This window comes from Ceratotherium simum, chromosome 25, assembly GCF_057802395.1.
Source record: "Ceratotherium simum simum isolate JZ-2026a chromosome 25, ASM5780239v1, whole genome shotgun sequence".
Classification (NCBI taxonomy): Eukaryota; Metazoa; Chordata; class Mammalia; order Perissodactyla; family Rhinocerotidae; genus Ceratotherium; species Ceratotherium simum.
The window spans coordinates 38,057,849-38,072,946 of record NC_141924.1 but is presented as its reverse complement, the minus strand read 5'-3'; the positions used below and the strand labels follow the sequence as shown (position 1 = coordinate 38,072,946).

Here is a 15,098-nt window from a genome sequence, read left to right as displayed (position 1 = left end):
ACCAACCGAACACAGTTCTCAAAAGTGGCATATCCTGAGGAGCAAAATCAACAATTCGTAGTTTGGAACAAATGCAACTGATGACCAGGGTGGTGCTTCTCAGTGTGGCACAAAAGAGAAACAGAATATTGGAGAACTCAAGGAATCACTTTGAAAAGCCATCTTTGTAGGAAGCAGTATGCTAGTGAAGCAGGATCAAAAAAAACAGTATGAGTTCTGAGTTAGTCCTGCAGCTGTTGATCCTAGAGGGCAGGAGAGAAGTAAAGACTAAAGGCTATAATTCAAATACACACACAATTTTGTGAAATGAGAATTTTTGCTGGCTTGAAGTGCAGGCCCAAATCCAGTCCAATATACTCTACTGCAAAAATTTGGTCCAAGAGGTACTCATAAGATTCGAAGATGGACAACATTTTAAAAAGGCTTGGGGCGGGGGGCATAATCTGCACTTGCTTTGTACCAAGGGAGGGATCTTTTCCAGAAGGCTACACTAGAAACTGAGTGAGACAAAGCCTTACATTTCACTGTTACCCTTTTGTCCTTTCAAATTCAAAAGAAATTTAATGCAATAAGAAAAAGAATAGGGGCTTTGAAAAAAATAATAAATTCATTTGGACATTTGCAAAGATATCTAAGTCCTTTAAGATTTTTGACTATTTAGATCTATTCAGTTGTTTTGACTGCATCTAAATTGACAGCAATTTCTTCTGGTGACTTTCCTTTATCAAGCCTTTCACAAAGGCATTCAGCTTACAGAAACAACATTTCCTTTTGCATTCGTATTTCATTGATTATATAATATTTACTTACCTTATATCATTACAATAATATGCTAGTCAGCATAACAAGTTTAGAAACAAATACAATTGACTTAGTAAGCATAAAGCTCAACTGGTGGGAACAGAAACATGGAAGTGATCTAGAAAGGGGCCTGCTAATCACAAGAGTTCAGTGTCCTATGGATATCATATGTTTTAGAGAAAAAACAGAAAGTAATGCTTGTTGATGGATTTGTTAGGTGGTTGTTAGAGGAAATTACCTTAAGTATGGATATATGTTATTATTGTGTTCCTGCTGCCTTTGAATTATTCTCTAGGATATGTAGTTTTCAATATATTGCTTTAAATCTTAATTTTATTCAAAAATATTTATTGAGCCCCTACAATGTACCACAGGCATAGAAACCAGTGAAAGTAAATATTTCATCACTACTTGTTGAACTTAAACAATGTTAAAAGGATGTTATTGGTGATTTTGTTTTTGATATGTTGAATAACCTGTATCAGTGCAAAAGATTTGAATGAAAGAATTTAGAGTTATATTGACTTGCTTCATGAATATCCTTAGAACTCTTCAGACACCTAAGGTTGTTTTAAATTGTTATGTTTATTTTACTTTAGAGTATGTTTGATAAGGAAAAAAAATTTTTTTAACTATTGCTAAATTTATTGTTGTTGTTTTTATCTTGAAGCTGCCAGAAAAAATTATAATGGACTACTACGAGAAGTATAAGCCTAGAATGAATGAACTGGAAGCTTTTAATATGGTAAATCTCAGAATTAAACATATTAAATTGGATATGTTGCTAGACTTGAATAGGGTCCTATTAAATTTTGTTATGGAGCTAACCAATCTATGTTGTTTTTCTCTTACTGTAGAAAAACCATTTTGAATCATTTCCTATTTCAGAACTATATTAGGTGCCAGTAATGTAATAAAGAGAACATATGGTAGACTTCTCTTAAAGTATATTATAAATGCACAGAAGAAGTCTCAGAGTTCTTTGAACACATATTGGTCTCAATGCAGTTATTTCACAAGCATTCCTTTTAATGATTTCATTCTTAGTACCCCTTTAAAAGCTTTCTATCCCATATGTATGATTGCCTTTGGATTCTACCTCAAAGTGACTCAAAGGGCATTCTTTTCCTATTGTTATTGGAGAAAAACGTTTGATCTCTGCAGTATTCATTTTCTGAAGATGTACACTGGGTACTGGAGATTTGGCCTTATATAAGTATCTGTAAATACATTGTCATACACATAAGTGTTAAGCTAGTTTTTTGGTTTTTTTGTTTGTTTGTTTAGTACCACTATCCTATCTTGAATTCTTTCTTTTAGTTGAAAGTTGTTCTGGCTCCTTGTATAGAGACATTGATTCTTCTGGATCGACTTTGCTACCTGAAAGAGCAGGTAAATTATGTTAGTTTTAAATGCGTAACAAGTACCTTTATTAAATCCAGTAATGTGGATCCACCTATATCTGGGATAAGTTTCTTTCACATAAAACTAGTAAGATAATTTTTCTCATATTTTTTAAGTTTAGATAGTCATTCCGTCTCTTTTTAAACATAAACATATGTACAACAGATGTTTTCAGCAAAGTTGCTATAATAAAGTTTACATTGTTTTAATTGTATGGTAATTATTATACAGTAGGCAGTGAACACAAACCATCATATGTGACATATTGTATAGCTAAAATTAATAAAGGCCAGACATAAAAGATATCGTATATGTTTCATTTTGTAAGAATTTGCCTTTTAATTCACTTTTGGACTTTTGGACATATGCACTCTGCAATATAGAAACTTCTTTCTGATCAATTGAAATTGCTTCTATTTTTTCACAATCTTATTTGTTTTATCGATGTTGAATGACCAAAAAGAATGGTCTTTTTGGTTATCTTTAGGGGAAATGGTTTTTGCAGATTCTGTTCTGAGCTGTGATCAAAATAAAGTTTTGTGAACTGTTTAAATTAAACCCATTTGTGGATTCAGCTTTATGTTTCCACTATAAACCCTTTATTTTTAACAGTTCTGTTTTATCATATGGGGAGCATTACTTTCTTCTTTTCAACGGGCTACTTGGAAGAAGTGGATTTTAATAAATGTTTGCTTTTCTTCTAATTTGTATTTTTATGGAGAAAGGCAATTTTTAAATATTTAGATAATGATGTCCTTTCCTAAGCTACCAAAATCACTGAACTCAAAATCATTGAAAAGCTTTGGTTCCCAAATTGGCAGGTGACAGAATCAGGCCTATTTTACTAGGTACTCATCATTTCCCTTTTCAAACAATTTCCATTGACCTAAATAAAACAATATGCACAAAAATTAATAGCTTCGTAGTGAAGTGATAGAAATCATATCAATGCTATTTTATTAATATTTTATTATTATAAAAGTAATACATATTTATGTTAGAAAAGTTAAAATGAAGAATATAAAAAAGAAAATGAAAAGCAATGATAATCCCACCTTTCAGCATTAACTATTAAATTTTTGGTATGTTTTCTAGTGCTTCTCTCTAATATATGTATGTTGCACGTATATGTATATGCACATTTTTTATACTTTAATTAAAATTGGAGTCAAATTATAAATGCAGTTTTGCATCTAACTGTTTTCATTTATTATTTTATTTAGAATTTTCCGATCTTATTAAATATACTGCAGAAGCTGAGTAATGTTTCACCTATAATAATTTATTTAAGTAATACCTGATTGTTATTGGCCACTTCCGGTTTTTCACAATCACAGCAAAGAGTAACCTTGTAGTTCACTCTCTGTGTACATCTTAATTATTTCCTCAGCATAAATTCCTGAAGGTGAAATTGTAAATGTTAATTTTATTCACCAAAACTAGTTTTCTTTTATATAGTTGGTTTTTTATGTAGTTTTTGTATTATAGTATATAGTCTGACTGATCTCTCATTTTTATCTTCAACAAATGGTTATATATCTAAATCACTTATCAATTTGCAGGAAGATATTGCATGGTCTGCGCTTGTAAAGTTGTTTGATCCTGTGAAATCTCCCAGATGTTATGCTGTTATTGCTCTGAAGAAGCAGCAATGATTTCAATTGAAGCAAAGTATTAGATGTGTCTGTTTGTGGAATCTATTGCTAATTTTGCTTTTTTTATGTCATATTATGTAAATATTTGAAAAACATTGCTGTATGTTTTAAATAATAAAATAATAGCTAACGATAGAATGCCATAATCCATTTTTCCATTGTCAAACCATACATTAATAAAATAAGAACTCGTGAAAATATTATAAAAGGATTGACCTACATTCCTGAGTTAGTATGTCAAAAGGACTTTGAAATCTGAGCTTTGTTTCTTGTTCAATAGTTGAGACCCTTAATATTTGCTACATATTATATTTTGACTTTTATTGACTTAAAAGCAGATGAAAGGTATAGATGTAGGTATAGTAAAATTAGTTGAAGATCATTTGTACTTTCCTCCTCATTTTGGAAGGATTTTCCATGTTATCAGGAGGGAAAAATCCACATTTAAAGGAAAGAAATACCCAGGAGCCAGGCCAGCCATAAAAAGTGCCTAATATAAAGCATATTTTTCACTGGGTTTTAATCTAAGTTAGATGAGGAAATATTCTGTACCCTTAAAGGAATGTGTATCTTATAAGAGAGATATTCGCTATAAGAATTCTTGAGGCTATTTATCTTACTAAAATAAAGGGATGGCTTGGCACTTAATGGAATTACCTTGTGCTCTATAAAAAGCCCATCTGAGTAAGGCAAGAGTCAGTGAGAGAAGGCCAGCACTCTGCTCAGTGTGGTACAGGTTACTTTCAGTAGCAGAAAACTTGAGGTTTCTAATACACACAGAAGAGATGGGTGCTGGGAGAAAGCTTCTTTGATGCTCAGCTAGAGACTATAATAAAATTCTCCCAAGCAGAAAAAGTAACTGTTTTCTTATATTTTGGAGTATATCAACAAATGAGAAGAATAACTTTTTGCTTTGGGTTGTAATACTAACATTGAGTTTGCAGCCAATATATACGTGAGTTATCAGGTACTTTGTATAGCTAGTACAATACTGGGAAAATTAGCCGTTTTTTAAGCTTTTTATTCTGGAAAATTTCAAACATTTGGAAGTGGAGAGTAGCGTGTAATGAATCCCCATGTACTCATCACAAACTTCAACAGTTATCAGCATTTTACCAATCTAGTTTCATCTGTACACACCTGAGCATGCACACATGCACACCCGTCACCCACACCCATGCCCTGGAGAATTTTAAAGCAAATCTCAGGCAGTTTGTTATTTCCCATAAATATGTTAGTATATATTTCTCAGCTAAGAATTTTTTCCATAATAACATCTTTTGTCCTCATTTATGTTTTTATGATTTGCTCAAAAAGTCTTATGTATCAGTTTGCTCAATTCAGAATCAAAACAGGGTTCACGTTTGCATTTGGTTGATGTGTCTCTGTAGGTTGTTTATTTTATTTCCTCATATCATTTGCTGTATGAGTAGCTGTCTCAAAAGGAGCAGAAAACGTTTCCAACCTACTTTCCTTCCTTTCATAATTCCACTTTCTATGTAAAATTTTAAACTTTCTCCTTGATGCCCAAATATGTATATAACATTCATTTCTCATTATAATAAAGGAAAAAAAAAGAACTTTATATGTGTAAAGCTTTGCTTAGTATGGAAAATTACAACTCTTTCAATACCAAGGAAGCTTTATAGTAACTTCTCTATGTTTTAAAACACTGTTAGAAATTGCATTTAGCAATTAATGTTTTGCATTTTTATTAATGAGCGACAAATGTAGGATTCAAGCATCTAATCAACATGAGATGACCTGTATGATCATACTGAGATGATAATATTTCAGCAAAAAACAAAAAAATATATTTCAATAGAACTGGGGCTTTATACACATGAATCCCATTGCAGTGTCTGTAGATTCTCATAAAAACTGCTCTTTGAGAACTGATTTACAGGTAGTTGAGCTAAAGAATATAGTGCATTGGTGGGAGCACCAAATCTGGGTGAGCTAAAGTAAGACTTAATATCTCAGAGCTTCATTTATGAAGTGGAGTTTCATTTAATATTTATTTTATAAACATTCATTGGATGCCTACCATGTGTCAGAGATTATGCTAGGTACTGGCAGTACAGAGACAAAGATATGTCTTGTCCTCAAAGAGCTCACAGTCCAATGAGGAAAGCAAATAATAAAATTACTAATTACATTAATTAGTACTGTAATTACAGGTCTGAGAGGGTCAGGGCACAGGATTCTTCAGGGTGTCTCAAATCGATAGACGTAGAGGGAAGAAAGACTCAGTTAATATTAGTACCGTAGTTTAGATTTACGTGAGTTAAGTTGTTTTGTGTCCTTGGGTAAGTCACTTAACTATTCCGTATCCCTCAGTTTCTCATCTGTAAAAAGGACATAAGAATAGAATTTACTCATAAGGTTGCTGTGAAGATTAAAGAAGTAGAGATGTTATTGAGCTTCTCCAAAGTATCTTCAGACAACCTGTTAATAAAGCAAAACTAAGTTTATTTGAATTCTCTGCAAAAAGAGAAGACTCTGCCTTGAGAGTCTCCACAGTCTCTGAAGGGAGAAGTCAGAGGAGTCTATGTATAGGATTTGGGAGTCTGGGCTCAAGTGGTTTAAGGTGGCTCTTTTTAGGTGGAGAATAGACTGGGATTTGGAAAAGTTCATGACATAATAGTTTTAGATTAGTATCTATAACAAGGCGAGGGTCTTGCAGCAAGTCTTGATAAGTAAGCTGTTGCTTGAATAGTGAACTCTTTGCCAAGGTGAGCAGATTGTTTGTCTGAGATAAATTAATATATGGGAATTTCCTGAAACAAACAATGAAGTTATTTATTCATTTACAGTCTTATCTTTCATGGGCAAAGTTTTTTTGTAACAAACAAATAAATCATGTTGACACAGGTGGTCTCAGTTCTTAGACCCCATAGCTCTGTCATATTGATGCAGATGGTTGCAGTTCGCAATGTAAAACACTTAATTCCTGACATGTAATGCGTAATATAAAAGCAATAGTTGTGTTTGTTAAATGCCCTAGAGGGAGAGAAATGCAAACTTATCCATATTTATAACATTGATTTTATAGGAAAAAAAATGTGTTCTAAGTTCTAATCAACGTACAAATGGATTTTTAGCATCCCCATTCAAAATCTGGGGAATTGTCCACTAAATGTGGACAAAAAAGTAGATTTGATTTTTGGATGGAAAACATTATCTTATGTTCAGTAGTTAAATTTCACAGTAATTTTGCTTTCTGAGGTTATCTGTTAAGATTAATATTTATTTCTAGCATTATTTCTAACAGTGACTACACTGTATCTGTAAGTATAAATGCAGAGACTTATACAAAAGGCCTTTCCACACTACATGCATCTGAAGGTTGTTTTTTAATCTGTGGTTCTAGCCACTGTGCTAGATAATAATAATAAAGTATTATTTATTATTAGTAATATTTATTATTATTATTACCCAGTTTTAACATGCAGAGTTATTCCAAAGTCTTTGCAGTGAGTCATGAAGTTCCATCCTTTCCTAGATGGCTAAGAGCTAAATTGACCACTCTTTTTTTTTATTTCCTAGCTTTCTGCTGTTTTTCTTAAAGTTTGTTTTCAAAATACACAGAAACAACTTTTGTTTAAAATCTCCTCAACTTTAGTTCATTGTTCTAAAGCCATTTAAGAATATCATTGCCATCAATTTTTTGTAGAGATATATATAGCCCAGTGACATGCTGTTAAAATAGATGCAGGCAGACAGGCCTCTAATCTTAACTCCACTATGGCGATCCTACATTAATAATTAATATTCAGGGAGACTTAGAATTGATAGAAATAGTCAAGGAACACAGATGAAGCTCCTGGAATACGTCTGTGTATAACAAAAGGACTCAACTACTATTCTGCCAGTCTGTAACTATGTGGATTGCATCTCCCAACAATTATTAGGCATATTTCGATACCCAGCACCCAACACAGTACCTGCAACATAAAATGCTCATGATGAGTATCTGCTAAATTAATGTATCAGTTCTGCCTTAAATCACTTACTAAAATGTCCTGTAGAAGGCAGCATCTATGGATGTCTGTCTTCATAACTAGAAAACATTGATTTTTGGTTAGGCACTGTCCTAAGCACTTTACATGTATTAACTCATTTAATCCTCATGAAAACTCATGAAGTAGGTACTATCATTATCCCTATTTTATAGGTTATGAAACTATAAAAATAAATACTAATATTTTCTGAAAGAAAATAACATTCTAGGCCTCACATTACTTCTACAAACAATTTTGCAAATGCAATGTCTGGCACACTAGAAAAAATGACCTGAATATAGGGAGGTTAAAAAATAAGAGAAACTACGAGGCCAGCCTGGTGACATAGTGGTTAAGTTCATGCGCTCTGCTTTGGCCACCCAGGGTTTGCAGATTCGAAACCTGGGCATGGACCTACGCACCACTCATCAAGTCATGTTGTGGCGGCATCCCATATGCAAAATAGAGGAAGATGGGCACAGATGTTAGCTCACGGCTAATCTTCCTCAGCAAAAAGAGGAGGATTGGCAAGGAATGTTAGCTCAGGGCTAATCTTCCTCACCAAAAAAATAAAATAAGAGACACTACAGAATAGAAACAGACCTATAGGACTTCCATATATTTCAGTTATGAGACAGAGTCTTTAATCATTCTTACTAAGTTGAAAGAGATAAAAGAGAAGACTGAGAATTTCAGCAGAAAATTAGAAACTATAAACAAGTATCAAATGGAAATTCTAAGAGTGAAAAATACATTAACCAAAATTAATAATTTAGTGAATGGGCTTAGTAGAGATTAGGCATAGCTGAAATGTGAATTAGTGAACTGTTAAGTAAATTCTGAAATAAATATCCAGAATGAAACACAGAGAGACAAAGGGATAGAAAAAATCAGAACACAGGATAAGAGACATAGAGAATACATTGGAAAAGTCTAACACACATATAATTGGAGTCCCAGAAGACAAGGATAGAGAGAATGGCGGAACTACTATTGAGAGAGATAATGGGCTAAGAATATTCTTCAACTGAAAAACAATCAAATCACAGATTAAAGAAGAAAAATTTTAAGGAAAACATATCTAGGCATATATTTAAATTGCTAAAAACCAGAGACAAGAAAATCTGAAAATGTCCAGAAGAAAAAAAAACCCCATTACCTACAAAGGCATAGCTATTGAATGGACAATGGACTTCTCAACAGAAACAATAGACGCTGGAGGACAATTGAATAATACCTCCAAAGTGCTAATAATAAACAACTGCCAACCTAGAATTCTATGCCCAGTAAAAATATCCTTCAAGACTTAAGCTAAAATAAGGACAGCTTCAGACAAATGAACACAGAATTTTCAATAGCAGATCTGCACCTAAGGGAATACTAAAGGGTGTTCTTCAAGCAGGAAGGAAATGATCTCAGATGGAAGGTTGCAAATGAAAGATGAAAGGAAGACCAACAAAAAGGCTATATAATAGGTAAACTCAGGTAAATATTGACTATATAAAACAATAATAATAAGGTCTGGTGGGAGTTAAAAGATATATACAATTTAAATAATCAAAACAAGTAGCATACAAGAGAAAGTAGTAAATGGAGTTACATGTTCTAACAAGGTCCTTTCAATGACCAAGAGGAAAATAATATTAATAATTATTATTAGACTTCGAGAAGTTAAGACTTAGGTAATATACTAAGGTAACCACTAAAAGAATTATAAAGAATATAACTTCCAAGATAATAGAAGGAAAAAGAATGAAATTATATTCTCAAAGGGCCACCCCAAGAGTGAGCAGAACCATGAGCAAATATTTTTTTGCAGATGCCTGTTCTACATAAACAATATGAGTCACCCAAAATTAGCCTGTCAATAAGGCACCCAAATCTTGCAGGTCCCATGGAAGAAACACTGTACCAGCCAGTGAAGCAATCTTCTTACCTGGCTGCGCTCCTGGAACTGTGGTCCAACTGTGGGCCCCAGGTTAACTTTATAGGAACAAGTCTCAAAATTTTGGAGGATATCTGATTGAGCCCACACATGGGGGAGAAGGTAGGGAGAGAGTGGCCTAACGGGGAGAAATGGGGACCAGGACCCACACAGTTTCCAATTTGAACTGCCCTGCCCAGATGGCACTGTTGGCCCAGATCATCCTAGGCTCCAGAAAGGACTCCAAAGGGCAGGGATCCCTGAGGTGTGGGGTCCAGAACAGGGGCCCTGCTCAACCAATGTGATACTGATTCTCAGTCTCTCTCAAAAAAAAAAAAAAAAGGCAATGAAAGAGAGAAAAAAAACATTGAATAGGCAAGACATATAGACATGTAGAAAGCAAATAATAGAATAGTAGACTTAAATCCAGATATATCAGTCATCCCATTAAGTGTAAATTAAATGCTTCAATTATAAAACAAAGATTGCATTCTTAGAAAAATAAAACCCAACAATATGCTAGTACAAGAGATACATCTAAAACATGAGGGTACAAAATGTTCAAAATTAATAGCAAATACTCATCAAAAGGATGCTGTATCAATATCAAAGTAGATTTTAATTAATGTCAGGCAAAATTTATTTTTAAAGATAAAGAAAAAAGCTTCATAATGAAAAAAGTTTTAATGTGCCAGGAAGATATAATAATTCTAGGTTTGTATTCAGTTAATATCAAAATATATAAAGCAAAAATTAACATGGCTACAAGGGGAAATAAATCTACAATCATGCTGGGAGTATTTTTATGCTCTCTATCTGATGGCAAAAGCAAACAAAATCATAAAGATATAAGATTTAAAAAATGAAATAAGGGGGCCGGCCCAGTGGCGCAAGCAGTTAAGTGTGCACACTCCGCTGCGGCAGCCCGGGGTTCGCCGGTTTGGATCCTGGGTGCACACCAATGCACTGCTTGGCAAGCCATGCTGTGGTGGCGTCCCATATAAAGTGGAGGAAGATGGGCATGGATGTTAGCCCAGGGCCAGTCTTCCTCATCAAAAAAAAGAGGAGGATTGGCAGATGTTAGCACAGGGCTGATCTCCTCACAAAAAAAAAAAAAAAAAATGAAATAAGTAAAATTAACCTAATGAACAAATATAATAAACTATTCCAAACCACTATAATTTTTATTTTTTTTTCCCCCAAAGCCCCAGCAGATAGTTGTAGGTCATAGTTGCACATCCTTCTAGTTGCTGTATGTGGGACGCGGCCTCAGCATGGCCGGAGAAGCGGTGGGTCGGTGCGCGCCCGGGATCCGAACCTGGGAACCCCGGGCCGCCGAAGTGGAGCGCAAGCACTTAACCGCTTGCGCCACCGGGCCTGCCCCTCCCAACCACTATAGAATACATAATTTTTCAAGCACACATGGAACTTTTACAAAAATTGACCATGTGCTGGGATTTTAAGCAAATTTTAATAAATTTCAAAAAACTGAAATCATATATAGTCTCTGACCACAATGCATTTAAGCTAAAAAGAATTGTTTTAAAGATAAGTAGAAAATTCCTATATGCCTCAAGAATTATACATCTAAATAACTTTGGAGTCAAAGAAGAAATCACAGTGGAAATCAGGAAATACTTTGAATAATAATGAAAATAATTGAACTGAATTATAGTGGAAAAGTTACACAACAAAACTTGTGGAAAGAGCTAAAACCATAATATAAGAAAACATTAGCAAGGGGTGATGTCAGCATCATGGCAGAGTGAGTTTTTCTCTTTCTCTCTCTCCTGTAAGTTATAACCAGTAGGACATCCATTGACCAACAAAGGACTGCCTGCACAGCACACCAGAACACCTGAGAGATCCATACATCTATACATCTGAATGTGAGTAGACTGGACCTCTGGGAGACAGTAGAACTAGCGGACCAGCCATCTTCCCCTCCCTTGGCAGTGGTAATCCAAAATGTGGATACCCCTGGCAGTGGCAGTGGTGCCCTGACCTGAGATTTCAAAAAGCACACTGGTGCCAGAGAAGAGAGGCTGCAGGAGCAGCAACAATGCTCGTGGCTTAGCCCCTCCCCCTCCCCCAGCAGTGGCAGGTGGCACCTGTGACCTGAGATTTCAGGAACCACAGCAGTACCCATGACCCAGCCCCCAGTGATGGAACCCTCAACACCAGCTCTACCAGTAGTGAGGGCTGCATACATGACCCTGGGCCTCTGGCAGTGGCAGTGACACCCATGAACCCAGTGACCCCAGTGGCACTGCTGCCAGCACCCCCAGATAACCTGGGAGCAGGAGCACAGGTGGTACACGTAGCAGCAGCACCCAAGCCTGTGGAGAGCCTGCAGAGAGCCAGTGGGGAAACACAAGACCCAAGCAACCCCAGAAGTAGCAGAGGTGCTCGCAGTCTGGTGACCCCAGTGGCAACACCCATGACTGCAGCAATCATAAGCAGCAAGGCACCAACAAGCTCAGAGGCACAAGGAGCACAAGGAGGGCACTAATGACACCTCTAGCAGAGGCAGTGGAGGGTAAAAAGTGCAGGCTCTCAGATACAACAAGAAGCAGCTCAGAATCAAAGTAACCAAAGCCTTACCCAAACAGGAAAGGTGTTTACCACCTCAAATGTGCTGGCAGAGGATCAACTCATCAAGCACCATGAAGAAATACAGTAACACAGTAACATAGAAAGAAAATGACAACTCTTCAGAAACCAAACTTGAAGACACAGAAGATTACAATCTAACAGAGAGAAAATTCAAAATTGCTGTCATGAACAAACTCAGCAAGTTACAAGAAAACTCAGAAAGACAGTTCAATGAATTCAGGAGTAAAATTAATGAACAGAAGGATTACTTCACCAAAGAGATTGAAACTTTAAAAAAAAAACAAATTCTAGGGAGGAAGAACACAATTAATGAGATGAAAAATAAAGTAGAAAGCATTGGAAATAGAGCAGACCATATGGAAGAGAGAATTAGGAAGCTTGAAGATAGAAATCTAGAAATTATTCAGGTGGAAGAGGAGAGAGAACTAAGATTTTTAAAAAATGAAGAAACTCAATGGGAAATATCTGTCTCAATTAGGAAAAGCAACGTAAGGATAATGGATATCCCAGAAAGAGAAGAGAGGGGAAAAGGAGCAGAGAGCTTATTTAAAGAAATAGTAGCAGGCCGGCCCCATGGCTTAGCGGTTAAGTGCGCGCACTCTGCTACTGGCAGCCCAGGTTCGGGTCCCGGGCGCACACTGATGCACTGCTTCTCCCGCCATGCTGAGGCCGCGTCCCACATACAACAACTAGAAGGATGTGCAACTATGACATACAACTATCTACTGGGGCTTTGGGGAAAAAAAAAAAAAGGAGGAGGATTGGTGATAGATGTTAGCTTAGAGCTGAGGGAGTTTATTGCCACCAGAACTGTATTACAAGAAATGTTGAAAGGAGCTCTCCTACCTGAAACAAAAAAGCAAAGGTTTACAAAGTTTTGAGCAAGGTGGTAAATAGACAGGCAGAATTAGAAAATTGCAACTCTATATGAGAATAGGTTAATAAACAATTATAAAGTAAAGGCTAAAGGGAAGGAAAGCATCAAAAATAACTATAACCACTGCAATATGGTAATAAACTCACAACACAAAAAATGATAAATTGTGACAACAATAACATAGAAGGGGAAGAGGAAAAGGACAGAACCTGCATAGACTAATGAAGATAAGATGCTATCAGAAAAAGGACTATCTCATCTATGAGATCTTTGATACAAACCTCAGGGTAACCACAAAACTAAAATTCAGAGCAGAGTCACAAATCATAAATAAAGAGGAAACTAAGAAAAACATCACAGAAAACCACCAAATTGAAAGCACAGACAGAAATACAAGGAAAAAGAAACAATGGAAATATAAAACAACCAGAAAAGAAAAGATAAAATGGCAGTATTAAGTCCTCATATATCACTAAGCACTCTAAATGTAAGTGGATTGAATTCACCAATCAAAAGACACAGAATGGAGAGTGACGTCAGCATCATGGCAGAGCGAGCTTTCCCGTGAACTCTTCCCCCGACAAGATACAACAAAAGGAACAGTCACAGACCAACAACGGAATCCCAGACAGTGAAAAGCTAGAGCGGAAAGATCCACACTGCCGCACATCTGAGAGCAGAACGTGCCGGGCCCCCGGAGGAAGTGGGGAGAGGTAAGGAGAACTCGTCTCCCTCCCCATCAGATCAGCAATCCCGGTCCGCGTGGCTCCCAGAGAGGGGGGAGGGGCGGCCCTCGGCGGGGAAACCGTAGCTCTTCGGACTCTCTCAGCCAGTGGGAAACTCCCGCACAGAGGACTCAGAAGAGCCACAGGGCTACCATCAACATCTGAGCACCACAGACAGAGGATAAAGAGGGGCAAACGAGAAGCCTCCCATGTCAGGAACCCAGAGGGCAAAAGAGAGAGCTCCCCCCTCCCCGCTAAACCGGACCCTGCAGCTCAACCAACCAGACCAGACATAGCGATCCGTGGCAGACCAGACCAAGAGATCCGCGACAGACCAGACCAAGCGATCTGCGGCAGACCTGATCAAACGATCGGACCCATGGATCGCAGTGGGAAAAAAAAACAAAAAACAAAACTGCGGATCGCAGCAGAAAAACCTGGGCAGAGTGCAGGGGGCTTAGACTACACGGCCCTTTACCACCAGACAGTGGTGGTAGGTGGAAATTGCAACCAGAGATTTCCAGGATGAGAAAAAACAAAACCAACACAGGAACCACAATGCAAAAATATATGAAATCATCAGACCAGAAACAAAATGACAAGCACCCAGAAATCAACCCCAAAGACACAGAAATCCATAAACTAAATGACAGAGATTTCAAAATAGCTATCATAAAAACACTCAATGAAATACGAGACAACACAGACAAACAATTCAATGAGATTAGGAGTTTCTTCACAAAAGAGATTGAAATCATAAAGAAAAACCAATCAGTGCTGATGGAGATGAAGAACACAATGGAGGAGATAAAGGAGAATCTGGAATCTTTAAAGAACTGGGCTGACAATATGGAGGAAAGAATTAGCACTTTAGAGGATAGGAATACAGATATACTCCAGATGGAAGAGGAGAGAGAACTAAGACTAAAAAGAAATGAAGAAAGACTCTGAGAAATATCTGACTCTATTAGAAAATGTAACATAAGAATTATAGGTATTCCTGAGGGAGAAGAGAGAGAAAGAGGAACAGAGAGCCTATTCAAGGAAATAATAGCTGAGAATTTCCCAAATCTGGGGAAGGAGCAGGAAATA

The 15,098-nt window shown here is 36.5% G+C and overlaps 1 protein-coding gene across 2 annotated transcripts in view; it reads left to right on the top strand.

Annotated features, from left to right (window-relative positions):
* Positions 1 to 5,439, top strand: part of METTL25 (methyltransferase like 25) — a 104,319-nt gene extending 98,880 nt beyond the window's left edge. Inside the window, exons 9-11 of one of the 2 annotated variants that reach the window (XR_015556399.1) lie at positions 1,472 to 1,546; positions 2,122 to 2,193; positions 3,768 to 3,833. Coding sequence is in view for 1 of the 2 variants with exons in the window: in XM_004417917.3 (XP_004417974.2) it covers positions 1,472 to 1,546; positions 2,122 to 2,193; positions 3,768 to 3,860 (240 nt within the window). In the remaining variant the exon portion in view is untranslated. Of the gene's footprint in view, positions 1 to 1,471; positions 1,547 to 2,121; positions 2,194 to 3,767 lie in introns of both variants that reach the window. The other variant, XM_004417917.3, reaches the window with a different exon arrangement.
* Positions 5,440 to 15,098: the final 9,659 nt, after the last annotated feature.